At 51.8% G+C, this 27,968-nt stretch overlaps 1 protein-coding gene across 18 annotated transcripts in view; it reads left to right on the plus strand.

Moving 5' to 3' along the window:
* PPP1R12B (protein phosphatase 1 regulatory subunit 12B) overlaps positions 1-27,968 on the plus strand; it is a 200,611-nt gene that overhangs the window by 61,075 nt on the left and 111,568 nt on the right. For 12 of the 18 annotated variants that reach the window (XR_009052569.1, XR_009052568.1, XR_009052570.1 and 9 more), the window contains 11 exons: positions 1,437-1,555; positions 7,462-7,621; positions 8,771-8,915; positions 9,770-9,844; positions 11,494-11,573; positions 12,245-12,438; positions 16,540-16,652; positions 19,534-19,734; positions 20,675-20,757; positions 21,702-21,827; positions 27,289-27,471. Coding sequence is in view for 13 of the 18 variants with exons in the window: in XM_057726496.1 (XP_057582479.1) it covers positions 1,437-1,555; positions 7,462-7,621; positions 8,771-8,915; positions 9,770-9,844; positions 11,494-11,573; positions 12,245-12,438; positions 16,540-16,652; positions 19,534-19,734; positions 20,675-20,757; positions 21,702-21,827; positions 27,289-27,471 (1,479 nt within the window). In the remaining 5 variants the exon portion in view is untranslated. The other 6 variants (XM_057726499.1, XM_057726500.1, XR_009052572.1 and 3 more) reach the window with 6 other exon arrangements.

The following is a 27,968-nucleotide window of genomic DNA, read 5'->3' on the forward strand; positions in this document are numbered from 1 at the left end:
TATGATTTGCATCTTGATTTTTCCGGGTTGCGGGGGTGTAGCTGAGTTTTCTTTTTGTCCTGAAGAGGAGAAACCAGAGGAGAGGAGCTCTTGAATGTGGAAGTGAGGGGCAGCAGACGGGCAGAGGCGGGCCTTGGTTCACTGTAGGAGACAGGTGGGGCCGGCTAGCCTCAGGGGGGAGAGGGTGTCTCCCCCTGAGTCTGTGGGGGAGGGTGGAGACAGTGGAAAATGAGTTCATATATGCGAGTCCACATGGGCTCGATCTGTGAGTTAGAAACGTGTGTGGAAGCTCTGTTTATACCAGGTGCTAGGCAGTGAGAGAGCAGAAGCGTGATCTTGATCTCATCTTTGCTGATTCTCCTCTGCTGGCTCCCTGAACACAGTGGCCATACCCTGATTATCTTCTTATGGTCTCCGTCAGTGTCTGAATGTGGTCCCTTTACACGCAGGAGGGACCAATACATGCTTACGAAATGGTCGATTGCTTGAAGTCTAATTGAAATAGTTTTTCTTTCTCCTTTACATCCTTGTATTTGATGGCGCGCGCAGCATAATCGGGGTTCTCACCGGTCCAGAAGTGACTTGATTTAGTGCCAAGATGAACTAGACCTGAGTCGGAAGACTGGGGTGCAACCTCTGCCATTTGCCCGAATAGCACCCACATTGCCTACTTCATAAAATTGTGTAAGACTCATTCTATAATTTCGCGTGCAAGTACCTTGAAAATCAGAGAGGATCTGCGTAAGGTGTTAAAGTGGTCACACCTTTCTTCTTTAGGATCAAGTATTATATTTCAAGATAGAATCTAATTATTTAGAATATAACGATTTATTTCATCCGTAATTTAGTTTCTTCTTAGAGTGTCGATTTCATGTAGATGGCTGGTTGAAGGGAGAGTTTTGTGGAGGCGTAATTCAGGCAGATTCATGAAAATGTTAATTCATCCTTTATTTTTCTGTTTTCCGGCCCCAGCACTATTGAGTATGCTCTCAGTGTGGCGTTGGGAAGGTTTCTGTGAGAATTACTTTCTTACATATCTTCTGGGGACGCGCATGCTCCATATCACAAGTGTAGTGAGTCCTTTTGGGAGCCTGTGTCTGGACCTCAGGGATGGTGGGTGAGCTTGAGGGCTGCGTGTCTTCCTTGGGGTATTTAGTAAGCCTCTTGCCATCCACTGGGAGTGAGGGGGGAGGTTAGACACACGCGTATGAAGGCAATCCCACCTGCAGGCCCTGTTCTTACCAAGAGGTTGGGACGCTTCTGGTCCTGATTCCTGAGGGCTCGTGTAGTTAGAAGTTAGCAATGGAATGCATTTCCTGGGGCCACACTAAAAGCTCCAGCCCAGAGGCCGTGCTCTTGGTGGAGCCCCGGGGACAGGAATGTAAGCTGTTGTGAGGCTGGAGAGGGACCGTGGATTCTGGGTCTTGTCTGCGCAGATATTTCATTAACCATGGCGCCAGCGTGGCTGCTGTGAACAGCGAAGGGGACGTTCCCTCTGACCTCGCAGAGGAGCCCGCCGTGAAGGATCTGCTTCTGGAGCACGTGGAGAAGCAAGGTGAGCTCAGGGCTGAGAGGGGCCGGGGAGGCCTGCTGGGCAGGGCCGTGCGTGGGCGTGTGACAGGAGGGCTGGCTCTGCCCGCGTGGCCCTGGTCGTCGTTACCCACGTCACGTGTCTTCTTCGTGCTTGCACAGGACGGGCCCGGTGCCAGCAGGAGGGCCGCCCTGCCTCGCGTTTGCTGTTCTGGGCTGTGCGCCCATTGTGCAGGGGGGCAACCTGAGGAGGCGTGAGTGTGCCACGCCGTGCGCACAGCGCCAGATGTGACTTCAGTGTGCCGTCTAAAGAAAGGATGAGATGCGGTGTCCCTTTGAGTGTTGGTCACATTCTGTTTATGACTTTGCATCTTTTCTCTTGATGAGAGCGGAAAGGGGTGCTGGTAGAGGTGTTTATTACAACCTCTGAAATGATCTTTAATCATACAGATCATGGAAATTATTCTGGTAGCTTGTTACGGTAAGGAAGCTAGCTTAGAAGAATAAACTCTGAAAAGACTTATTTTATATTTTCAGAAGAATCCATTTCGGAGAATAGGTCAGGATTCTGCTACTGGAGGTCTTTGGGTTCTTTTAATTTAAAAAGTTGCAGGTAATACTCATTAGCCTGCAGGGAGGACAGGTCTTAGGGCGTTTGCTAGAACCACCACTAAACCTGTGTGGACGTGGTTTATAGTGGTGTGTCGTCTTTCTGTTAAACCACTTTACCCGCAACCTGCACTTAAGTCCAAAGGATTTCTCTCCGGTGACCTTTGCTGGCATGATCCTTTAGAATAGGCGGGGCCGGTCCTGGCCACGTCTGTTTGTTCACAGACTATCCAAATCCACATTTGCACTCCAGCAGCAGAGTTGAGTATCTAGACAGACCAAGTGGCCTGCAGGGCTGAAAATATTTAATATCTGGCCTTAAATAGAAAGTGTGCCGACCCCTGCCTTAAAATAATGATGTTATAGAGCAGTGAATACTTGCATGAATACTGTGTGTAGTTTTTGTGTCCTATTGGATTGAAGAACTCTATGCCTAATTTACTGTCAAGCTGCACTCAGCCTTATCTCCTAAGATTGGTGTTACAGTTTACAAATCACTTTTAAAAAATAAACTGGGTTTTAATAGTGGTTTTGATTTTAATTTTGAACTCTTCCATTAAGGTTTTTACGCTACTGAAAGAGGTGTTCATATGCGTGCTTTAACTTTGCAGCACTGTTAACTCTTCACGTATGGAATTCTGGTCTGTTCCAGATCAGTTACCCCTTTCAGTTCATCGAAAGGATATGATAATTGTAAATACAATATGTGCACACCCAGTGTCGGAACACCTAAAAGCACTGACGGAGCTGAAGGGGGAAGTAGACAGTAATACAGTGGTAGTAGGGGCTTCAGTATCCTGCTGTCAACAACGGACAGATCATGCAGGCAGAAAATCGACAAAGAAACATTGGACTTAAACTGTCCTTTAGACCAAATGGACCAAGTAGACATACAGAACATTCCATTCAATAGCAGCAGAACACACATCTTTCCCAAGTGCACACAGAACGTTTTCCAGGACAGGTCATGTGACAGGCCACAAAACACATATTGGCAAATTTAAGAAGATTGAAATCATACCAAGTGTCTTTTCTGACTACAGTGATATGAAACTAGAAATCAATAGCAGGAGGAAAACTAGAAAACTCACAAATATGTGGCGATTAAACAGCATGCTACTGAACAACTGGTGGGTCAAATAAGAAAACAAAAGAAAAATAAAAAAAATCTTGAATGAAAATGAAATACAACATACCAAAACCCATGGGAGGCAGCAAAAGCAGTTCTGAGAGGGAAGTAGATAGCGATAAATGCATGCCTTAGGGAAAAAGAAAGATCTCACAGAACCTAACTTGACACCTCTAGGAACTAGAAAAAGAAGAACAGGCTAAGCCCAGAGTTAACAGAAGGAAGCAAATAACAAAGGTCAGAGCAGAAATAATTGCATAGAGACCAGGAAAACAATACAAAATGTCAATGAGACGAAGAGCTTGTATCTTTTTTGAAAAAATAAAATTGACAAACCATTAGCTAGACTAAGAAAAAAACAGAAGACTCAAATAAAATGAGAAATGAAGACATTACAACTGATACCATAGAAATACACAGGATCATAAGAGGCTGTGAACAAGTGTGTGCAAAGAAATTGGATAACCTAGAAGAAATGGGTAAATCCTCAGAAATATGGAACTTACCAAGACTCAATCAGGAAGAAATAGAAATTCTGAATGAACCAATAACAAATGAGGTTGAATCAGTAATCAACAAGAAAAACCCAGGACCAGATAGTTTCCCTGGTGAATTCTACAAACATTAAAAGGAGAATGAATACCAGTTCTTCTCAAACTCTTCCCAAAAAATTGAAGAGGAAGGAACACTTCCAAACTCTTTTTGCAAGGCCAGCATTACCCTGGTGACAAAGCCAGAGAGGTACACTACAAGAAAAGAAAACTCCAGGCCGATATCCCTGATGAATATAGATGCAAAGGTTCTTAACAAAACATTAGCAACCCGAATTCAGCAGCAGAATAAAAGGATCACACACCGTGGTCAAATGGGATTTATCCCTGGAATGCAAGGATGGTTCGACATACACAAATCAGTAAATGTGGCACACCAGTTAGCAGAGTGAGAGATGAAAATTACACGATCATCTCAATAGGTGCAGTAAAGCATTTGACAAAATACAACGTCCTTTCATGATAAAGATTCTCAACAAGCTGGGTGTAGAAGAATGTTCCTCACCATAATAAAGGCCCCATAGGACAAGCCCGCAGCTAACACCATACTCAGTGGTAAAAGGTCGAAAGCTTTTCCTCTGAGATCAGGAGTAAGACGAACGTGCTCTCTCTTACCACTCCTGCTCAGCATAGTGCTGGACGTCCTAGCTAGGCAAGCAGAGGAAATGAGAGGCATCCAAGTCATAAAGGAAGAAGTAAAATTAAAGACGCCAACAAAACACTGTTAGAATTAATCCACAAATTTGGTTAAGTTGTATGAGGGTGAGTCAAAAATTATCTGTACTCTGGTTATAGTAAAACTTCTGTAAATTCTGTAGTCAGAGTGCGGATAATTTTTGACTCACCCTTGTAGAATAGAAAATCAACATGCAGAAATCAGTTGCGTTTCTGTACAATAATGACAACCTACCTGAAAAGTAAAGAAAAATTCCCATTCACAATAGCATCAAAAACAATAAAATACTTAGGAATAAATTTAAGGAGGTGAAAGATCTGTACACTGAAAACTGTAAGCCTTTGATGAAAGAAATTGAAGACACAAATAAATGGAAAGATATGCTGTGTTCATGGATTGGAAGAATTAATATGGTTAAAACATTCATACGACCCAAAGCTATCTATAGATTCAATGTAATTTCTATCAGAATTCCAATGGCATTTTTCACGGAAATAGAAAAGGCAATCCTAAAATTTGTGTGGTCACAAAAGACCCCGAATAGCCGCAGAAAGAAGACAAAGCTGGAGGCATCACATCTCCTGATTACAAACTATAGTAATCAAAACATTATGGAACTGGCCGAAAAATAGACACATAGACCAATGGAACAGACTGCAGAGCCCAGAGACAAACCTTCACATATATGGTCAGTTAATATTTGAGCAGGAGAGCTGGAAAGACTCAATGGGAAAAAGTCTCATCCGTAAATAGTGTTGAGAAAACTGGATAATCACATGGAGAAGAATGACATTGGACCCCTGTTTTACACACTCACAAAAATTAACTCAAAATGAAGCATAATTCCTGAAACTGTGAAACTCCTATAAGAAAACATAGGGAAAACCATCTTGACAATGATTTTTTTGGGTATGACAGCAGCAAAAGCACAAGGAACAGAGCAAAAATAAATAGGCTGTGTCTACATCAAACTAAAAAGCTCCTGCACAGCAAAAGAAACAGCACACAAAAAAGGCAGCCTACGGAATGGGAGAAGATATTTGCAAATCATATATCTGAGAAGAGGTCAATACCTAAAATATATAAGGAACTCAACTCAATAGCAAAAAACCAAAGAATCCAGTTAAAAAGCAGAAGAGCCTAATAGAAATTTTTCCAAATAAAACATAGAAACGGCCAACAGGCACATGAAAAGATGCTCAACATCACTAATCATCAGAGCAGTCCAAATCAGAATCACATGGAGGTGTCACCTCCTGCCTGTTAAAATGACTGTCATCAAAATACAAGAAACAGCAAGTGTTAGGGAGGATGTGGAGAAAAGGGAACAACCTTCGTGCACTGTTGGTGGGGATGTGAATTGGTGCAGGCACTGTGGGAAACAGTATGGAGAGTCCTTAAGAAATTGAAAATAGAACTACCAGATGACCCAGCAATTCCACTTCTGAGTATGTGTCCAAAGGAAATGACATCAGAATTTCAAAGAGCCATCTCCATGTGTTCAGTGCGGTGTTATTCACAGTAGCTGAGATAGGAGACAACCTGAGTGTCAGTGTATGCGTGAATGGATGGGGATGGTGGTGTGTGTGCGCGTGCTGTAGCTGGTATAATAGTGTTCAGTCACAAGAAAGAAGGAGGTCCTGGACCTTGAGGGCGTCATGCTGAGTGAAGTAGGTCAGACGGAAAGACAAGTCCTGTATGATATTGCTGGCATGTGGAATCCAGAAAAGCTGGACTCGTAGAACCAGAGAGTAGAGCGGTGGTTTGCAGGGTAGGGGGTGGGGGAGGTGCTGTCAAAGGGCACGGCCTTCCAGCTGTACGACGCGCAGGTTCTGGGAGCTGACGCCCAGCGTGGTGGCCGTGGTTAACAGTGCTGTGTTATGTACTCAGACGTTGCTAAAAGAAGTGGCAACTGTGCGAGGTGAGGGAGGCGTTCAGTAAAGGCTGCGGTCATCAGCTCGCAGCGTGAAGGTGTGCACACCTTTAACTTACACAGTGGCACGTGGCGACTGTATCTCAATGAAGCTGCAAAAACAGCGAAATGAAATCAGTGGGTTACCTCTCCCCCCATCTGTCTCCTCAAATCAGACAGATGCTCCTCAGGTAGTTCCCGGGGTCTCATTTAAGAAGTGAGCTGGGGGGAGCGGCCCGCCCCCAGTGGGCGCCTGCCGGTGAGCGTGAGACTCCTCAGGTGGGTGTGTCTGTCCGGGGAAGGTTCACTGTTCTGTGTAACGGGGACGGTGGCGCAGAGGTTGGAGAGCTGTTGGCTGAAGGGAGGCCCCTGGGAGTTGGTCCATCGTGTTTCAGGAGGAGACAGAATCCGCATTCCCCAGGGAGTTTCGCTGTGCGTCCCCTGCTCCTCGGCTCTAGGGCACACCACTTCGGCCAGTGTATTTCCCTACACAGGGAGCGTCAGAGGCAGGTAATTTTTTAAAGTATATTATACCTGAAACTAAGATTTTTGATACCAGTCTTAAAGTGTAGTGAGTGGAAAAGAGGAACAGACAGGGACCCAAGATCCAGCGTTCTGGTGACAGCTCTGATGTGTCCTGTGGCCTCGAGGGAGGCCCCTGGGCTCTGCATGTTTATTGCCTCATCGGTCAAGTGGGAACAGGGAACAGGGGTATCTGTTACTTTACCTCAGAGCGTTGTGGGGAGACTGAAAGGGTTCACATGTAAAAGGACTTTGAAATGTGTGCTTTGTACAAATATTATAATAGGAAATGCTGTGCCCTTTGGTCGTTATGTTCTTAAAATTGAAAGCACTGTTAAGTGTGGTCCCCAGTGGCTCTGCCGTCAGGTGCTGTTTAAGGGGTGATTTAACCCTGGTAGAACTGCGGAGACGTCTTCAGTGCCACGGCCCTTGTGAGCGCAGAGCAGGCCTGTGCCTGTCCCGCCGTTGGGTTCAGGCTGCGTTTGACCCTGAGGGCCTCTGGTGACGCTGGCTGCCGCGTCTGGTTTTGCAGGGGTGGATCTCGCGCAGGCACGGAAGGCGGAGGAGCAGCAGATGCTGCAGGACGCCCGCCAGTGGCTCAACAGCGGCAAGATTGGGGACGTGAGGCAGGCCCGCTCGGGGGCCACTGCCCTGCACGTGGCTGCCGCCAAGGGCTACTCCGAGGTCCTCAGGTAGCGTCCACACTCGCGGTAAGGGCTGCACAGACCGGGAGAAGGGGATCTGGTTTGGGCACGGGGTGCGTCAGGTCTTCAGCTGTGCTGCGTTTCCTTTCTGCCCTTCCGCTCGCCTCCCAGGTTGCGCGGCCTCTGCCGCTGTTTGCTGGTGGTGTTCACCTCCCTCCTCCCGCCACACCGCCCCTCCCACTTCTCCTGCCGCGGGCCAGAGCAGCGGGGACGGGCCAGAGGGGGACCGTGTGTGGCCTCTGGCAGCCCCGCGGCTCACCATCAGCATCCCTGCCACTGCCTCTGCTGGGGACGCGGCACAGGGCACACGTGCCGTCCTTTGGTCCTCGTCGGCCTCCTTAGGTTAATGACATAGGCCGTGAGCGCACAGTATGCAGCTGGAGTGGGCTGGCCACACGTGCACAAGGGACCTGGACTCTTCTCTGCCTGCTCCCCGTTGCCTTTACTCTGCTTCGTGCGGCTCTCGGTGCCGCTGCTGCCGGGCTTGCCCGGTGGACCACGCGTGTCCTTGTCTCCAGACACTCCCACTGCCTCCTGTTCCACCCAGCGCGAGGCTCCTGGTCTGCATGGTGGGTGTCCGTGCACCTTTCTGCCTGGGTGGGACGTTCACTTGCTCGCTTCTTGGACGGCACCTGGAGGCCCAGGACAGAGCCACCTCCATCCACCCGGTGCCGCCAGGGCCTCGGGAGTCGTGCCGTGTTTCACGCACACAGCTGGGGTGAGGCCGTAGCGTTAGCTAAAGGCCTCTGCAGATACTCCCACGGAGTCAGAGGTGTGAGCATGGTGTCCCGAGAAGACCACCCAGAAAGCTAGTGAGGGTGCCTGACCCCCTCCCTGTGCTGGAAAGCTGACGGCACCTCCCAACGGAGTGGTGGAGGTGGGCGCTGAGCTAGGCTCTGGCTGACGTCTGGCGCCTGTGTGGTGTGACGTGGGTGTGCCCAGGAGCTACGCTGACCTCCGGGAGGCGGGGTTGAAATGTACCTGTGACCAGTCCTCATCTGAGGCTGACGCCTGAGCTGTGCCTCAGAGGCTGGACAGCGTCGCAGGGTCAGAGTCTGAAGCTTCAATGAGATGACCGTTTGGCAGAGAGCTCTGACATAGAGGACATACATGTCTCGTTTGGGGGTCTCTTCTCAGACTTTTGATTCAGGCTGGCTGTGAACTCAACGTTCAGGATCACGACGGCTGGACCGCGCTCCATGCCGCCGCACACTGGGGCGTGAAGGAGGCTTGCTCCATCCTGGCCGAAGCCCTCTGTGACATGGACGTCAGGAACAAACTGGTGAGTGTGCCTCTGTCTCCAGCAGGGGCTCCGGACGAGAGGCTTCCAGTCCTGTCGAGTGACCGGGGTGGCTCTCCAGAGGGGTGTGCACCCCTGGTAGCTGTAGCTCCGCCTCCCGCCCCAGGATCGACACAGATGTGTTTGCTTTGTAAAATAAAGCTTCACTGACCCGGTCAGCTGATTCTGTTTATGTTGAAGCCCTTGAAACAAGCAAACAGGAAAAAGAAAGATACTTTTAGGCTTAGCAGAGATGAGCAGTGGGGAAGCCCAAGGCTGCTGTGTTTGGTGAACTATGAAATACTTTGTTTTACTTTTAATTCAAAGTCTTAATAGCTGAGCCCTGTTCACATCCAGTCACTAAAAATGTTATAATGACAAGGTGCTGGAGTTTGGCTGAAAATAGTGTTATTTAGCCTCACTTCAAGCAGTTTAGAAGTCCTGCAACTTCTATGCCTACACCTGCTGACCTTCTCAGGAATCCTAGGAGATGTTCTTATCTACGTCCCATCTCTCCTGACCCAGGGTTCATCCTCAGGTTGTGGGTGAGGGTACCTAACTGTGCTGGTTCCTGAGAGAGTGCCCTTCTCTCACTAAAAGGAAGATGATTCCTGTGCCTTAGTCTTTAGTGCACACATGCTCTGAGCCTCCTTCCAAGGCTTCTAAGAGCCCTTGTTGAATCTATCATGGCTGTTAAGAGCATTTTAGAATAGGTGCGGGTAGAGATTTCAGTTGATTATCTGCCAGGAGGTAGTAAACAGTCAGAGGCGTAACGCGAGCATCTGCTGGTTCTCTGAGAAAGTTGTGTGATCGTTGCGTCTGTTCTGATGGGTCACGGTGCCCCTTTTCTCTGCCAGGGCCAGACACCATTTGATGTGGCTGACGAAGGCCTCGTGGAGCACCTGGAGACGCTGCAGAAGAAGCAGAGCGTGGTGAGTCTGTGGGGGGTGGGGCGGCCCATACTGCAGTCCACACCAGCGGTCGTCTGTCTGCCGAGCGTGGAGCTGGACGTCCCTGCATTCCCGCAGTGGGAGTCGTTCCCCTCGGGACCCACCCATGGTCTGTTAGAAGAAAATATCCCAGAAGCCCTTGTCGCTAAAGTGCACTGGTTACCTCGTAACCATCTTAGCACCATCAGGCAGCTGCCAGGTCAACACGACGATGGCGGTAGCTCTGGTCACCCTTGAGTTCTGGAAGGTGAAGGCGGTGTGTTCGCGGCAGAGTCCAGACAGCAGCGGGGCAGAGGACGGCTCGCAGCGTTTCTCTTCCTTGTTGACTGAAAGGACTTTTTTGTTTAAAGAAAATGGGTTCCAGGGAGGAGTGTGTTTCTTTCTTAAACACATTCACAAAACTAAACGTCTGGCAATGGACGGGGGTCCCTACTGGCTCCAGACTCACTGGGACCCACAGTCCAGCCTCTCTGCTTCCTCTGCTGAACCTTCGACGGTGCAGTGTGGGAGGACTGCGCGAGCCTGGTGCCCACGTGCAGGCCGCAGCGTGAGCCCGAGTGAGCCGCACTGTGCCTGGGCGGGGTGGGCAGCCAGGCGTGGAAGACAGCGCCCGTCACGCTGCGGGCTCGAGAGTCTCCCATGTACGCAGACAGGGCAGGGCAGAAAAAATCTCTAGCTTCCCTTGTGTCTTCCTTCACGTGGCTGTGGCTCAGGGCACGTGCGCTTGAGTTCAGGAGAACGTGAGACACTCAGAGCTTTCTGAGTAAAGACCATGTGGCTGAGTGACGGGACAGATCCGCCGCGCGGCCCGCTGCCGTGCTCAGCCCCGCGGGCTGACTGGGACGTGGGGACGCGCGTCCCCTCGGGGCTGGCTGGGAGGCCTGCGGGTCTGGGTGCGTGCCCGGCTGGCGGCCCAGCGGCTCCTCTGACGCTCAGCCGGAGGCTGTTACTGGGCAGCAGCAGCCTTCCTAAATGGAGATCATAATTTGCACGGTTAGGTGTTTGTTGTTTTTAAAATTTTTTAATCTGAAATAATTTTTAGGCTCACATAGAAGTTGCAGAAATGGTAGAGAGTTCCCCTGTATCCTTCACCCAGCATGGTTCAGTCTTTGAACACGAGTCACACCTTCGCCAAATAACATTTCCACGCTCCCAGGAGGGGTGCCTGCCTTTGCGCCGCCCCCCCCCCCCCCCCCCCCCCGCGTAACTCTGGGGCCCGGGGGTATGAGTGCATCTTGTCTAGAGCATGTGTCTAAGTACCGGGCAGTTTTTCCTAAGGGCTTGTTTCCCATGTGGCACCTGCGTCGTTAGAACTGTTGCCAACTTAATTCAGTGTATGGGTCATAAAGAATACTTTCAAAGGTACTTCTGGCTTTTTATCCTTCAGAGCTAGGTTTTTTGGACGATTGGGTCAGTTTTCATCGAAGCTCTAATGCCGTGGTTTTCCTCTTCTCATTGAATGAGGATCTTTCTCTGTCATTGTCTTCCAGGGAGGCCCAGCTGATGTTTCCCTCCTCCCCAGTTCTCCCCTTTGGCGTTGGTCCAGTAACAGGGCCGTGTTCGTTCTCATCGCTGCTGGTTTCTTACCAACAGTCAACGTCTTCCCTTTTCTCTGTTTTCTCAATTTCCAGCTTCGAAGTGAAAGAGAGACACGGAATAAGCTCATTGAGTCAGACTTGAACAGCACGTTGCACAGTGGACTCTTTCAGAAGTAAGATATTTGGGTTTAAGAAATGTGAAGAGCTCTGCAGCGTGTGACACGCTTAGCTTGAGGATTTATACAGCGAAGAGATTCCGTGTTTGTAGCCAAATGATCTTTATATACGTGGGAGTGTTTGAGGGGCGAGGAGGTGGGTGGCACTGACACGTGGGGGAGGCGCCAAGAGTGGGTGGGCATGTTTTAAATTTGTGAATCAATGGAGACTGTGTGCGCTGCTTTTTTCCAGCTTAAGGGTTCTTAGTCCCAACTGCTTCCCTGACTGGAAGTGCGGAGCTCGGGGGCTGTGTCTGTCTTGTTCACACCATGCCGTTGCCTCGTGTGGTCCTGGCGTGTGAGACGCTCTCAGTAAACATCTGTTAAATGATTGTAAAAGAATGTTTAGCTGCTCACACATCGTGAAGAGGCAGAGCCCTTCTCGTTCCTGCATGTTGAGCAGGCTAGATCTCCTGATGCACTCACACTCCAGAGTCAAACACTCACCCTTAGTCAGCAGAAAACCCAGGGTTCAGGAGAAAACGGCTGCTAAGGAGGTTTGCGTGTGTATCTGTTACTGCTTCTACGCAGAGCTGCTTACACGTGGCCTCCGCCTACTGCATCCCCAGTGAGCTTGGGAAATGGTCTGTCCTTGCTGAATTGTGCTCAAATGGTCGTCTTTAATGTAGCAAAGAGAAGATGCTCTATGAGGAGGAGACCCCGACGTCCCGAGGAGTGGAAGAGGAAAACAAGGAACCGAGCAGCTCCAGCTCAGATGAGGACGGAGGCCGGGATGAGGCTTCTGAGTCAGAACCTGAGAAGGAGGCGGGTGATGCCGAGACCCTCCGTCCCCAGCGCGTGGGGGGTCCCTGCTCGTCAGAAGGCAGGTGGTGCCGGGCCCTCAGGTGGAACCCAGTCCCTACGCGGGCTCTCCGGGGCTGCTCTTCCTTCTCCTTGGGTGACGCGCCTTCAGTTCCTGATTTGGGGATTGAGGAAGGAACAACACCGTATTTGTCCTTATGCCTCTTCCTGGTGGCGCGCGTCGTGTGGAGCGTCTCAGGGGTGCTGTGCGTTGAGACAGGAGCCCCAGCGGTGAGCGCACCGGGCTGTCCATTAGCCTGTGGGTTCGACGTACAGTCAGGCGGACACGTAGGAGAGACGTGCTGGACTCTGCTGGGGAGAGGTTCACGTCAGTGCTCGTGGGTAGCTGGGAGATCACGATAAACAGATTTCACAGGACCCGCGTCCTGCGACGGCCGGCGTGATCTCTTTCCAGACCAGCACGTGCGAGAAGGTGCAGTGTTCCCCGGGAGGGGCGCACGTGGGAGGCGAGGGGCCACATTCCGTTTCTGTCAGCGCTGGAGTCTCTGTTCCCCGCTGGCTCTGCGCTCGCCGCTGCCCTCACGAAGACGTTTAGCTCTTTCTGTTTTCTGGGCCCCGGCCTCTGTGAGGGAGGTCTGTCTGTGCTGGGTCTCTCAGCTGCAGGAGGGCACTGCCTCGTCCACGGCCCCGTCTCTGAGAGGACGTCAGAGACCCTCGCTTCTGTGGGACGGACGGGCAGCAGCTAGGTTCACGTGTAGGAGACGGCCTTTTACTCACTGAGACTGGAGCGGCTGGCTCTCCTTAAGCAGGCACAGCTTGCTCTGGAAATGCCAGTGTAGTGCTTGCCAAAATGCACACGTTCATCTTCTCAGTATTTGTATTGTTTACTGGCTGCCGACGTGCCTCAGGCTTCGGGTATGGTCTGGAATGAGCATCGAGACTTGCCCGGTGCCGGATCACTGCCTTCGTACCGAGGTGCTGGCGGAGGGGGAAGGAGCCACCTGGGCTACCGTAGTTGGCCACGGGGTGTCCCCAGGCCTCAGGTCTCCTGTTCCCTGCAGCCCGGCCCCACGTCCTGTTGGGGTGAAACAGCCTGCACCCCTGTTCGGAAACCCTCCGTGACCACCTTCCTCACTCCCAAGCCCCGTGGCTGGCCTTCAAGAGCTTTTGTAATCTGGCTGCAGCTGGCCTTTCCAGTGCAGCCTGTGAGTGCAGACCTGTGCTGGCCAAGCTGGACGGCCGAGCTCCCGGACAAGGGCTGCGTGTCTAACCCTGAACAGTTCCTCATGCCGCAGAATTCGTTTCTGGCCATCGGATGTTTATCGCATGATTTCTGTCAGAAGCTGTAGGGTTTACCAGGTTGAAGAGTCCTGCTTTAGGTTTTTTCTGTACAGGAAGCTGCGGGGGGGCGGGCCTCACTGTGCTCTCACCCCCGTGTGGCCCCAGCACGCTTGCTCCTCTCCACTGCAGCACCTTCAGGCTGGGGGCTCCCAGCTCTTAGCTCTGCAGCTGGTGGGGTCCAGGCAGCCGCATCTGCGGAACGTTTGGTTGAATGTGTCTCAGGGACACGGGGCCAGGAAGGCGTGTATGTGAATAGAGCCCACATCACTTGAGAGGTACAGCCAGAGGTACTCAGTATGAAAGCCTGTATTGAATACGGATGTAAAGGAGAATTTGAGTGTACTTTTGGGGGTTTATTGGAACACTTTAGGGTCAAGATCAAGGTGGCAGAATAGGAGGAGGAGGAGCTCGCCCCCTCCCACCAGTACATCAGGATATGGCTGCATGCGGGACAGTCCTCACAGAACAGAGTCACACTTCAGGTTTATACCGTGCTTTTCAATTTCCAACACACACGTTTTTCTTTCACCCTTCCACCTGCCCTCTGAGGTGGTGTGTTATTGCCTCCACTTTTCAGAAGGGGAAAGTGATGCCGTAGGTGAGGGGAGTGCGGCCTCGTGGCTGTGGCTGGTGTGCTGGAGCCCCTGCCTTTGATCTGGGTCCTGGGAGGAGCAGGGGCGGGTGAGGGGAGCAGAGAACTGAAGCCGGTGTGGGGGAGGGGTGTTGAGGAGGGAAGAGCTGTGTCTGGGAGGTGAGGTAGAGGAGGGGTGGTCCTACAGGATGTGTGTCTCTGCATCAGGAAGGCCGGGCAGGAGTGAGGAGGGGCGCGGGGGCTCCAGCAGTCAGGCTCAGACGCTGGCAACTCCAGCGGGCTTCCCTGTGCCCTTCTGTCTGTGGACATTTTACTCCTGACGCAGAGCCCAGCTCAAAGCAGCGTCCTTCGTGCAGCCCTGTCATTGCGGCTGCGAGGTTTCCCCTGCTCTGGCTCCTGTGGCTGTGGTCAGAGCCCTTGCGTGTGGACTGCGTGGCGCTGGTGTCAGCTCTGCTCTGCGCTTCCGCCCTGGGAGCACGTGTGGCCTGCTGACCTCACGTCCTTCCTGGTGCCCGGCACTGGGCCTCGTGCAGGGCAGGTGCTCAGCACACACCTGCTGTGGCGGGCAGGGTGGCAGCCGTGCCTGAACCTGCCAGGTATCCCCGGCGCCCGTGTGCACGCGGAGCCAGCACGTCTTGAGTGCATGTCTCCTCTTTTTAATGACCCACAGATGCGGCCTCATAAAATGAGTGTCCGTGTGTGTCACATACCAGTGTAGCTGTAAGGAATAACGGTTATTTTTTGAGGTAAGTGTAGGCAGTTTGCTTTGGATTTCTGTTTTTCCCTTTCTTTCGCATATTTGACTTGCGCATTATTTGGTGTCGTAGTTTATCTGCTGCTGCATAACAAGCTATCCCCAACTTAGTGGCAGGGAAAACAACTCTTTGTAGGCACCCAGTGCTACGGGTTGGAGATTTGGGAAGGGCTCTGCCGGGGTGGCTTCCTGTCATCCGTGCGGCAGTGCTGGGGTGTGTGGCTGAGGGGTGGCTTTCCCCTTCCTGGTGGCGTCTGGGGCCAGTGGGACATGTGTCTCTTGTCATCCCGCGGGCCAGCCCGGGGTCGGTGGGAGGGGCCCCGTACAGGTGTGGCTTCACTGGGAGTCGGCACTGTGACCGGGTTGCATCTGGCAGTGTGGTGGATTCCCTGGGGGTAGGGGTGTTCAGATCGTGTTTAAAGACTGAGTGTTCACCTTGAGTGTTCACAGTAGCCGCAAAAACAGTAACATTAATAATAATAAACTGTTTTCTAGGGACTTAATATTGAGTTATGCAGTTTTAAAACATTGTATCTAACCTGTTAGCAACTCATAAGACAAGAGTTTGAGTCCCTGATTTATCAGTCAGGAAATAGAAGCTCAGATGTGCTAAGTAACTTGCCTCTCGTCCCACATCTAGAATGTGCCATAAAACTGCCCCGTAATTCGTCCGTGGGTAACCCTGGGGCTCTGTTTCTGGAGCCCAGGGGCCAGAGGCCCAGCGGCCACTGGGCGCAGGCAGGCGGGGCTTCTGTCAATGCCCGTGAGGGCCCCTGCCGCCTGTGTCACCACTGTTCCCTCCACAGCCCTCTGGGTTTATCTCATGTCGTGACCCCCGCGTCCTCCTGATGTCTCAGGCTGCCTCTTTCCTGACCAGTGGCCGTGGGTGTTGTGATTTCCGGGCCCCGCCTCCTGCTGCTGTGTGTCCTCCAGCTTCCTCCAGGGCATCTTCCCCGTGGTCCCTACCCCCCCCCCAGGGGACGGGGAAGGGGGGCGCCCCTCCTCGGAGCCCCTGAAGCGCTTGCTGGTCTAAATCAGCTAGTTTAGCACCAGACATCTTTTACCTTGTATTGTTACCATGCTTATTTTGCATCTTCTCTCTCTCCTTTTCGTAACTGCCTAGAAAGCAAGGTCTGTCTTACACCTTCTCTGGCTTTTCTGGCCCAGCACCTCAGAGTAGATTCTTACTGTGTGCTTACGGATGAATTTTATATGTGGTGTGTAGTGTGGAGAAGGTTGTCAGCCATACATGTGGGAATTGCAGTTGTCAGCTGTCAGGATAGGAGTTCCACTCGAGTCTGTTTTCTTATAAGAGACAGTGGTTGCCAGAGGTTTCATTGTAGTTTGAACCCAAGCATTTCATGGCCTTAGTGATCTGTTTTGATAATGGATAAACCTTTCTGTTAGCGGAAAAGCACACACACACAGATAAGGTTTTCATACTCGTACTTGTTGCTTCTCATCTTAAATAACAGATGAAAAGCCGGGAGCCGTTGTCCACCATTCCAACTCTGAAAGCAGGAGTCGTGTCACGGAGCAGACACCAGCACCAGCACAGAACACCTTCTCCACCTCTTCTGCCAGGAGAGTGAGTATTTTGGAATTAATTTGGGTGTTTCCCACTATTGCAGTAACATACAATTAGAAAGGCCTTAAAAATACATTCATGCCCCCCCTTTATTTTTTTGAGTATAGTGAATTTACAATGTTGTGTTAGTTTCAGGTGTACAGCAAAGTGATTCAGTTACACGTACATATATATCTCTTTTTATTTTTTTTCCAGATTTTTCTCCTTTATAGGTTATTAAAAAATACTGAGTAGAGTTCCCTGTGCTGTCCAGTGGGTCCTTGCTGTTTACCTACTTTGTATACAGCAGTGTGTGTGTTACTCTCACAGTCCTAATATATCCCCCCCCCTTTGATAACCATAAGTTTGTTTTCTGTCTGTGAGTCTCTTTTCTTATTGTTAAATAAGCTCATTTGTATCTTTTTTTTTTAGACTCCACATATGAGTAATAACATATGATATTCGTCTTTCCCTGACTTCACTTAGTATAATAATCTCTAGGTCCATCTGTGTTGCTGCAAATGGCATCATTTCATTCCTTTTTGTGGCTGAGTAGTACTCCATCGTGTGTATGTACCACATCTTCTTTACATTCCTGCCTTAGCTCAGCTGCCGTAACCAAATGCCACACACAGGGCGGCTTAAACAGTAGAAATGTCTGTCTCGCAGTCTAGAGGCTGGAAGTCCAAGATCAAGGTGCTGGCAGGTTCAGTTCATGGTGAGGGCTCTCTTCTTGGCTCTCAGAGAACCACCTGGTCTCCAGGTATGATCACACTGGCTTAGGGCTTCCGTATCTGGATCTGGGGGAGTGGACACAATGCTTGTGTCCGTGACATTGCCCACAATACATTTAAGAAAACTGTAAAGCCATCACCAAACAAATTTGGGTGCAGTGTGCTTGGATGACACAGGAAATGTTAGTTGCCTCTTTTCTTCGCATCTGAAGTTGAGGCGAGTGTCTGTGGAGCTGGGACTGGGCTGGGAAGGTAGCCAGCGTCCAGCCTTGATCGTTCTGAGGACTGCTCTTCTTTTTTTCACTTCTTGTATTAAATTTCACTTTCCTGAGTAAAGTCTTTATAGTGGATGATGGGTAGAGAGCAGAGGTTGGAAGCACTTGGCGAAGGACTCGGCACCTCCTCCTGCAGCTCCCCGGCCGCTGGGAAGCTGTGGGCTCCTCACCCGTGGCGCTGCTGCTCCATAGCATGTAGGGTTGATTTTGCGAGAAGTGGCCTGAGCTCTCGGGAAGGAAGCTTTCGGAAAGCTCTGCGCTTCTGCAAATGTTAACTTCCTGACCTTCCTGGAGCCTCGTGAATGTGGAGGTGGGTCCTGGTGTCCCTGTGGGGACAGGAAGCAGAGGCTCGGCTGTGTGGGCTCCGGGAGCGCCAGCCTCTTTGTCCTGCCTCACACATGCCCACTGCTTCTGCCTGTGACTAGATCGCCCACTTTTTAAGAGAAAAAGTACTAAATTAAAAAAAATAGGACTTCCTAGGTGGCGCAGTGGTAAAGAATCCGCCTGCCAGTGCAGGGGACACGGGTTCGAGCCCTGCCCTGGGAAGATTCCACATGCTGCGGAGCAACTAAGCCCGTGCGCCACAACTATTGAGCCTGTGCTCTAGAGCCCGTGAGCCACAACTACTGAGCCCATGTGCCGCAACTGTCGAAGCCCACGCGCCTAGGGCCTGTGCTCTGCAACAAGAGAAGCCACTACAATGAGGAGCCCATGCACCACAATGAAGAGTAGCCCCCGCTCGCAGCAACTAGAGAAAGCCCGTGTGCAGCAACGAAGACCCAACGCAGCCAATAAATAAATAAAAAATAAAAAAATAAAAATAAATAAAGTAAAAAAATACAAGCACACACCCATACTTATTCCACTGTGCTAAAAGAATGCTGGGAAAGACATTTTTCCCCTCAGAATCAGGGTGGCTTATAAAGAGCCGACAGGATTGATTCTCTAGCGCTGGAGGGAATACGCAGATACATCCATTCAGGTGAGCGGGCGAAGGAGCACGTCTCAGCATGGTTTCTGGTGCGTGTTCGCTGTGCCTGGCGGTAGAGGGGCCTGGGCCTGGGCCTGGAGAAGGACGACGCTTCTCACAGAGGCCCCCGCGGCCCGGGAGGAGGCCGCCCGCCGCTGGCCTGCAGGCCGACGCTGGTCTGTGGTGGAGTCTGTGGTTTATAGGAAATGGGATGATTGAGGACAGTGTCAGTGCTCCATGCAGCCTTCTTTTCTAAAGTTAAAATTACTTTTTTTTTTTTAATGAAATGGTGGTAATGGAAATGGTAATCCATTTCTGAAAGCTGTTCTCTTGGCAAAATTTTAAAACTGGCAATTCTATGATTTATACCATTTTTTTCTTTTTTAATTTTGCTGCTCTCTAAAATACTTAGAACGGCTGCCCTTGATCAAATAAAGCATTTTCTAGAAATCAGCCGTTAGAATTTGAGTGGGGCGGCCCTTAGCGTTTGTGTTGGTGTCGCCTTAAATCAGCTCCGCACACGCTCGCCACAGCACCTCGAGGCACAGCGACCCGCGGGCCCCCTGTGTGTCTTCCAGTGTCCACACGTTTACAGACGGGCATGTCGAGGCCTGGGGAGGGTGAGGGGTCCTGTCCGCGGGACACCGCGGCCAGGGAGGGCGTGTCACCAGGCCCAGGTCAGCGCTCACCCTGCTGTTTGAGTCCTCAGAGCAGCTTTGCCAGGCGGGCGCCTCTGAGGCTGTCGCTGGCCCGGGAGAAAGGGAGCCCTGCGAGGGGCTGGGGCTGGCGGCCACCAGGTGGGGAGGGGCCGCGGCGCCTGGCCTGCTGCGTGTTGGTCCCGTGCGCCTCACGGCGCCCTCGGAGCTCAGCCGGGGGTGGAGGAGCCATCGGGGCCTTTCTTTCCTTTGCTGCTTCCTGCATAGTTCTCCAGCCTCTTCAACAAGCCGGACGAGCCCAGAGATGAGTGTCCATCTTCGTGGAGGCTGGGCCTCAGGAAGACCGGCAGCCAGACCGTGCTGAGCGAGGCAGCCGGGTCCAGGGAGGCCCTGCGGGACCGGGCCGCGTCCCTCCACCGCTCGGCCTCCAGCCCCCGCATCTCTGCTCTGCTGGATGGCAAAGAAAAGGTGCCGTTTCCTTCCGTGACAGTGCGGCCTCTAGAGCAAAGGAAAATGTTTTCAGTCCCTTATTTGATTCTGGAAGTTCAGGGGCTTTTAAAGGAGATGGGTGTGTTGGTGAGTCAGGTAGCTGTTTGCTTGTGGCCGAGAAAGAAAAAGCCCTTCTCCTTTGGGCGTCCCTTCTGCTCTCTCTTCCTGCCCTCCTCACCCAGGGCAGGCACGCGCGTCGGAGCAGGAAGATTTGGATTCGGCCTAACGGGCTTCTCTGAGCCAGTCCCAGTATTTATTCTTCTCCTGCCTGGAGGCGGCGTTGCTCAGCCAGGCTGTCCGTCCTGGCAAGTGCAGGCAGACTAGCACCTAGAAAACAAATGTGCCGTCTGGCATTTTCACTCACAGCCGTGTGGTCGGGCTGACTTCTCGTCTGCTGTTCAGCCGGGAGCGTGTTTCCGTGTCTTCACTGGTTCCGGCTTTCGCAGGGCACGCTTGGGGCCCCTCTCTGGGGCCAGGTCTCCCGTAACCACAGCTCCCTCGCTTGCTCCTGTGTTTCTGGAGACGCTGGGGCCGGAGCTGCGTCGGCTGGATTCGCTCTGCTCCGTTTGTTGTACCTGAGGCTGCCTTTCGAGGAAAAGAACTTGAGAGTGCAGTTTCTGTCTGTGGCTTTTCAAAAGCTCCCTCTCTCATTAGGGCTGCTGCTTGGTGTATTTTGTGCTGCTCTTTCCTTATTTGACCGTCCTGGCTTTTCCCATGAGAATTATTTCCCTACTTACTGGTTTTTAATGGAGGGGAGCTGGGAATCAGCCTTTGAGTGCTCACCTTTTTTGGTACCACTCACACTGGAGTCAGTGCTGACTCTGGAAATAAGATTATACCGGTGCGTTCAGCTCTGCTGTCTCACCTCACGTGTTTTACGCTGTGCCTTGCCTGTGTATTACTTGTTTTGATTTTACAGGAGAGAGAAAACAGAAGCTATTTCAGTTCCCTGGGGTCACGGAGGCTCAGCAGTGCCAGCGACCTGGAGGAGAAGGAGAACAGGTACTCTGCGCACGGCGGCCCCGGGCCGGGCCCTGCAGCCCTCACCCCGCGCTTTGCTGGTTCTTTGCCCTTCAGGTCCTCAGGCAGCTTAGGGAGTGTTCCCTGCCCCTCCAGCGTGGGTGTGCTTTAGGCCACAGCTGGCTCTGTGTCACTGGAGACTCAGGCAGCCCGTGTGCCCAGCACAGGACCCGCCCCGTGGTGAACACGAAATGTGGTTATTTAATTGAATTGATGAATGTTTAATTTGTTAAGTAAAGTCTTCCTCGTGAGTTACGAAGAGTCTGGGGATTTTGCGGTATGGCGGCGCCTCGGAGCAGGACCTGGGCGAGAGCCTGTGCTGCTCAGGGTGCGGTTCCCCAGCAGAGTCTCAGTCCCCCCAGGCCTGCGGAAGTAGATCTGGATCTTCACAAAATTGCCTCGGTGATTGAAACACACAGGAGAGCTTGGGGAGGACCGCCCTGGGGGCCCTGGGGGCGCAGAGACCCCCGAGTTACCAGCTGTGGGTGAGGAGCGGCACCACCGTAGCCGCTCCTGGAGGTTGCTCTGTGTACGAAGCTGAGGCAGCCCCTTCCACGGTGACAGACGTCTTCTCTGCCCCCGGCCCCTCCTCTGCCTGCTTTGGGTGACCCGCCACGGGGCTGACCTGCCAGCCTTTCTAAACGGGAAGCGAAGAGACCCCTCCTTACAGAGGAGAGGACCCGGCACCACTGAAATGGGTTGGCTCTGAGGCCGCTGAAGGAAAGCGGACGGAGACACGGCACCAGCCCTCTGTCTGCGCCAGGACACAGGTCTATCAGCAGCTGATCCCTTGGGAGGCGTTCTGTTTCCGTTCCTTTAGCCGTGGCACAGTCGGCCCGCCCGGCCCTTCCCTCCCCGCACACACTGTGTCCTGGGCAGAGGTGGTGGGAGTCAGCGTCTGTCCTGTGTCTGTCCTGCCTCCACAGAGAGTCGGCCGCTAACCTGGTGCGGAGCGGCCCCCACGCCCGGCAGCCGTGGCGGGATGGAGCCGCAGGGAGCGAACCCCCGCAGACGGCCGCTGCTTCCACCTACGTGTCCACCTACCTGAAAAGGTACCCGGTTCCAAGGCTTGGGGGGTGGTTTCCTTCACTCTGGCCGTGGGCAGATGGGTGCTAATTGCATGCCTTTTTATACCCAGTTAGCACCGCAGAAACAAATCAAAAAATGAATTGCTTTTAGATTTCTTGGGAGTAGCATCTTAAGTAATTTTAAATTAAAATTAATTTCTTTTCCTAACTGAATTAGAGTAAGCTAATTCCAAGTTCTCCCCACAGACAGATCTGAATACATACTCCATCCTTTCAGTCCTGTAAAATCCTCAGCCAGGTGTGACTTGGAGCAGTCTCTGAGCAGCTCTCCCACCTCATCTCAAGTCACACTTTGAGGGGAGGCAGGGAGAGGGGGGATGGAGGCAGTTTTAACTGCATTAGGAAGGTTTCCTGTTGAAGCCTCTTCATTTAGGGACTTGAGCTGTTGTTTTTATGACTTTAATGGCCCTCAGGTCCATCCTGACGTGAAACTCGCGAGTGTGGTGAGAGAAGGTACCTGGCTTTCCTCCCCGCCCCTCACCTGCCTGCCCCTCTCTGCAGTTACCTTCTCTGCCGTGTACCAGCCAGCACGTGCGGCACCTTTGCCGGAGCCGTTGAGCTATGAGACACACTTAATGTTTCAATTTCAGCTCTGCTGCTGTGGAGGAACCTGACTCTCAGTGCTTCCTCTGAGCTCCTTTCTTCACTTCCCCTTCCGTAACCAAACCCCTCTGCCTTTTCATGCCACAGCCTTCCTCAGTAGGTTTTCAGATGACTCCTGGCTACCCTAGAAACAGGCTTTGGGCATAGACTGTTTGGGATCAAAACCTATTTTCACTTGATTGGGAGAATCTCATCAACCAGTTAATGTTGGAATGTGCGCCTGTGCCACGCGTCACAGCCGCTGTTGCCTTTGAACGCCCTTGAGCTCCGCAGACACGTCCTGTGAGAGCGGGCGTGACCTTGAAGGTGTGCAGCGCAGTTCAGTGATGCCCTTGCAGCTTTGTCCTGCAGCCTCGGTGCTGGTGGCTCTAACGAGGCTGCTGCCTGTTTGTCTTCAGCGCCGAGGCCTTAGTCTGAATAGATACCGTGTTACTCCTTAGAGTCGGATCCAAGACCAGGAAAACTCCTCTAAGAAAGTAATGTTCTGGACCTTAGGCATGACGGAAGCTGCCTTCGTCATTCATCGTTCAGGCCTGGTGCTGTTCTGTGGTTGGGCTGGTGGCTCTCCTGACCTAAGCCGTCAGCACTGGAGGGGGTTGCGTTTGGTTTGACAGGTGTCATTTGGCATAATGACTGTGAGCAGAGGAGCAGGGATGTTTCTCTGCAGGGCAGGGAGCATGCTTAATTACACGAGCGTGTTGGAGAAGATGTCCACAACTTGCTTCATACCTGGGATTTCCAAAGCTTTTCTTCTGTAATCCTAAAGCACTTTTTTATTTTACAAATCTTATTTTACGATCTTTCAAATGGAAAGAATCATATACAATCACTGTTTCAAACAAAGTGTGAGAAGACATCTGTCATTCTTGGACTATGCCAGACCTCAGAAACTTTCCATTTTCGGTTCTCTTCTTATTTTTTAGGCAGAAATTCCTTTCATACAGCACAGTAAAATGCATCTTTTGCCGAAGAAGTCTTCCTGGCTTTCTTTGGTCACGACACTCCCCCCACCAAGTGTTTTATGACCATTATAGTCAAGAAGTTTTTTAAAAAACTCTAACCCGGATAATTTTTGGCTGCAGCTGAGATGGTTCCTAGCTGTCTTCAGTTGAAACAGAGGAAAGCTGTCCTCTGTTGCCCATACAGTGTTATGTGCTAGACGTAAACCTTCACATCCTCCCAAGGCGTTTTGGCCTCTGTCCTCTTCTCTGCTCTTTACTCCTGAATCTCTGCTCCAAAACCTCTGCAGATTCTCGGGCTCACGTTAGCTTTGGCCGTGTTGCTTCTGTCTCCAGGAGGCAGCTGGGGTTGCATGACTTCTGTCTGGGGGTTGTTGGAGCTCTGTTTCCTGTCTTCCCCCTTTCCTAGCCCCACTCCCACCGTGCGCTCCGCTCCCTCCTGTCACTCTCATCTCTCCTCCTCCCTGCGCCCCCTCTGTGGGGTGAGGGACACAGGCCTGCTTGCTGCCGGCGTCCAGCTCGAGCGGGCTGGCCCCCCACTTCCCCGCTGCCCTGTCCTCTCTCGCCTACCCTCCTTTCAGCGCGTCGTCTGGGTGGGGAGGTGGTGCTGGCGGGTGGTGAGTAGCATGTCCTGAAGGAAGTGACCGTGTGCTGTTTTGCAGTGCGTCCTGTGGTGGACGTAGTGGCCCCTCAAGTCCCTACCTTTCAGCCAATCGCAGCCCACCTCCTGCTGCCTCACTCATTACCATTGGTTCCTCCAGCTCTCAGCCCGCCTCCTCCTCCCCCGCTCCACTCAGTGCAGACACTGCTGCATCTGTGCGCCACGCAGGTAAGGCTGCTGGAAGCGCCGGAGTCGCGTCTGGAGGTTGACGCAGAGACTCTGGCTTCCTGGGAGAGAGTCCCTGAGTCAGCGAGGTTGCTTTTGCCCTGACTTGTACCCGCCAGTCAGCAGTCGCTTGTCAAGTAACCCGGTAACCGCGGGGCACGAGTGGGCCTCGCCTTTCCATACCCCTCCCAGCGCAATTACAGTGTAAGGGTCAGACTGCTGTGGTGAATCACATACTGCAGACGTCCTCGCGCTTCACGTATGTTAATTCTCCAGTAGGTATTAGTAGGAGTCTCTGCTGTTTACTGTTTCTGGAAGATGGCATTCAAAGCCGGATCAGAAGGCATGCTTATTCTTGTTCCAGAAGCCTCCTCTGGCCTCCCGAGAGTTGCCAGCAGTGAGTGTCTCGCGGGACCCATTGTGGGAAGGAGGAGGTCTGCATTTGTCTCCACGCCGTTCCTGGGCAACGTCTTCTCAGTTTCTAGCTCATCCGCGGGGTGGTACGGGCAGCGTGTCGTATGGACGTGGAGCAGAGCTCCAGCTGTGGTCGGAACTGTGGTGTGACTGTGGTCAGAGACCTTTTTCTCTGGGTGCGGCGAAGGGGCTCCTCTTCTGGAGCTGGTTTCTACAGCCGACACAAAGAAGATGAGATGCGTTAGCAAGGACAGAGCTGCAGCAGGGACAGCTGGCCCTGTGCCCGCAGGTGCTGGTCAGGTGGCTGTGCTCCTGCTCCTGGCCGCCGTGGCGCTTGTCTGTGTGGCCGGGTGGGCTGGCTCGTGATGGGTTACTTCTTAGTGACATCTGCCAGGCCCTGTAGCCATCCATCTGCGCAGGCCCAGGAGACGTGATCCCCACAGGTGGAGACACCAACGCGCAGAGGCTACCCCCTGACTCAGCACGAGGCCTGGGGAGGAGCGGCCACGGCGCCGCGCCCCAGCGTGTGCTGGGTGTGGGGCTCGCACTGCACGCTTACCTCAGCGCACACGACAGTGCATCCAGGTGGCAGTGACTGCAGTATGTGAAGGGTCATCTTCTTCCAGTTGAGACAGTCGAGGTGCAGACAGGCTGTGTGTGGCTGCAGGGCCACCAGGGGGTCTGTGCTCCTCGGCCTCTCAGTGTTTCCGTGGGTTGCCTCATTGTCCAGAATAGCTGCTTGAGTTCTCTCCATCGTGGCTGCATTCTAGGCAGGGAGGAGGGCAAAAAGGGGAAGTATGCAGAGCGGGAATGCCTCTGGACTGAGGATTTCCCCAGAAGCACTGCTTTTCTGCTTCTGTCTCACGGGCTACCTTTAGCAGTCAGGGAGACACTGCAAAGTGTGGTTTTTAACTAGCACATTGATGCCCTGAGTAACAGGTCCTGTGAGGCAGGGGGAGCAGAGCGCGGGTGTGGGGGAGGCAGCCGGCTGTGTCGCGCGCAGCCCGCAAGAGCCCTCCAGCGCACGGGGCATTGTCCTCACTCTGCAGGGGAGGAAGTCACGGTCGCCCGAGGCCACGGGCCGGTAGCCACGCGAGGCAGGATTGGAGCCTAGATTTGTGCGTTTCGGGGCTCTCTTCTTTTCACTCTTTTCTTTCCACTTATTTTGTATTCTGGGCCCTGTACTAAGTGCTCCACAGACGTTATTTTATTTCATTGCCGCATGGCCCCTGCACTTGGAGGCAGCACTGTCCCCATTTTACAGGGAAGAGATCGGAGAAGTTACACTTCCCCGCAGGTGGTTCCAAAGACCCTGACCCCTGCTCCTAACAGCCTGCTTGTAAGATTATATATTTCAACAGTAGTAGTGAGAACTTTATTCTGTAACCTAACAAAATACAGTCTTTAGCGTTTCTCCAGCATAAGAAATTGCAGAGACCAAAGCATGTTATTAAGCTAAAAAGGATTTCTTGTAAGGTTTTTCTAAGTGTAGTTATTTTGTAGCTTTGCTTCTGGCTAATTTTATTAGTGCTTATAGACTCGTAAATCTTGTAAGTCTGAGGAATTATTTGCTTTCATTTTTTAAATTAAAAAAATGAATGTAAAATTTCACCTTTTTTCTGAACTATTAAATGCTTCTGGAGAAGTGGCTTGTATTTTTTAGTTACCACTTCAAAACTGTCCAATTTTTATACTTGCATCTAGGTACCATATTTAGATTTTTATAATCTGATTAATTATTTCAAGCTTATTATAATGTGATCATTTGAAAATGAGCTTGTAGCTACTTATAAGCATTTCTGGTAATTGTAAGTAGGTGAGAACACCAGATTGTTAGCATTCATTATTTTCATTGCTTTTCCCATCTCGGTATCAGTTTTGGATCTCTGTTACCCCAGCAACAAGCTGTGACATCACAAATGATAGCTTTTTGGGTGGAGAGCCAATGGTTGCTCTCAACTCTTTGTTAAGAAACAAAGATCTTGTTTTCCTGTCATGGGTGTAATTGTGCAGCTTGCTGTTGGAGAGTGTGTAGTTAAGGTTGCACGTGGGATCCTGTTAGCTTTTGTTTCTGTCTCTCCCGTCTGCAGTTGTGCACACAGACCGTCAGGCGTTTGGTTCTGTGGAAAGGCGGGTGCTGAGCTAGGTGAGGCCGCATAGCGTTTCTCGAGTGAGCCTGGGTGAGCCAGGGAGACGGCCGTCCAGTGTCGGCTGAGGCCGCCACGGGGACTCACTGCCCGGGACTGAGGGGCGGTGGCGGGATCGTAAGTGACATCTCTGTCATCTCGTGTGTGGACCAGCGGGTGCTTGGGAGTCATCGGAGCTCTCTCGTGTGGCACTGTCTTGCCGTGTGCCGTGGCTAATTAAGACAATTTTTTTTAATCTCAAGTAAAAGAAATGTTCATAAAACATAACTCCTCGGGCAGAAGATATCAGACCAAAAGTGTAATCACTGTTCTAAGATGTAAGAGCTCAGAATTAAGAAAACAAACCAACCACAGGCAAATTCTGAGCAAGAAGATTCTCTGGGTAAACCCGTCTCGAAGCTCTGTCTCGCCAGCGCGTCGCTGTGTGTGTGCCTGACCGTTTGCTCTCTTTCTGCTTGTGTCCTTTTTTGCTGCAGGACTCCTTACAGGTCCCAGGCCGACTCCACAGCGGAGAGGACAGCCGACAGTGCCTCCTGCAGCACCCCGCTCTGTGTGATCACGAATCGCCCCCCGCCTGGCACTGCCAACGGGGTTACAGCTGCCACTCTGCTCTCCACTGCTGGGACGGACTCCTCCGTGGAAGCCAGGGACAGGAGGAGGTGTGTTACCACGGATGTCACTGGTGGGGTTCTGCTTTGAGGTAGGAGGTAAAGGGGTGGGCGTGGGCTGTTCTCCCCGATCTCACGTACTTCTATGAAAACAAGTCTTTGTATTACGGCTTGTGTTTTGCCTCTGGGAGATTTTTGGTGGAGATCTTAATTACCTCTGATTATTTGACATCGTACTTCTCCTGTAAGGATGTAGGCTTCTCTTCTTTCTGTGTGTCTTACAGGAGAGATCGCTGTTAGGCACTGTTTCCCCCATTTGTGATGGAGCACCTGAGCACAGAGAAGCGTCTTTGGTTTTGCTCTGGGTGGTCCATGATGACCTCTGGCAGCAAAGCAAAGCAAATGGTATGATAAAAGGCTCAGAGAAACAGAGCTAGGATGTACAGTTTTGATTAAGTTGAGAAGAATACCAGAAAAGGAAGTGGGTAGTACATGATGGTATGGTAGAGGGACAGTGGCCGGCTGTGCCACGGGCTCCTTGGCGGGAC

This window comes from Hippopotamus amphibius, chromosome 3 (assembly GCF_030028045.1).
Source record: "Hippopotamus amphibius kiboko isolate mHipAmp2 chromosome 3, mHipAmp2.hap2, whole genome shotgun sequence".
Taxonomy (NCBI): Eukaryota; Metazoa; Chordata; class Mammalia; order Artiodactyla; family Hippopotamidae; genus Hippopotamus; species Hippopotamus amphibius.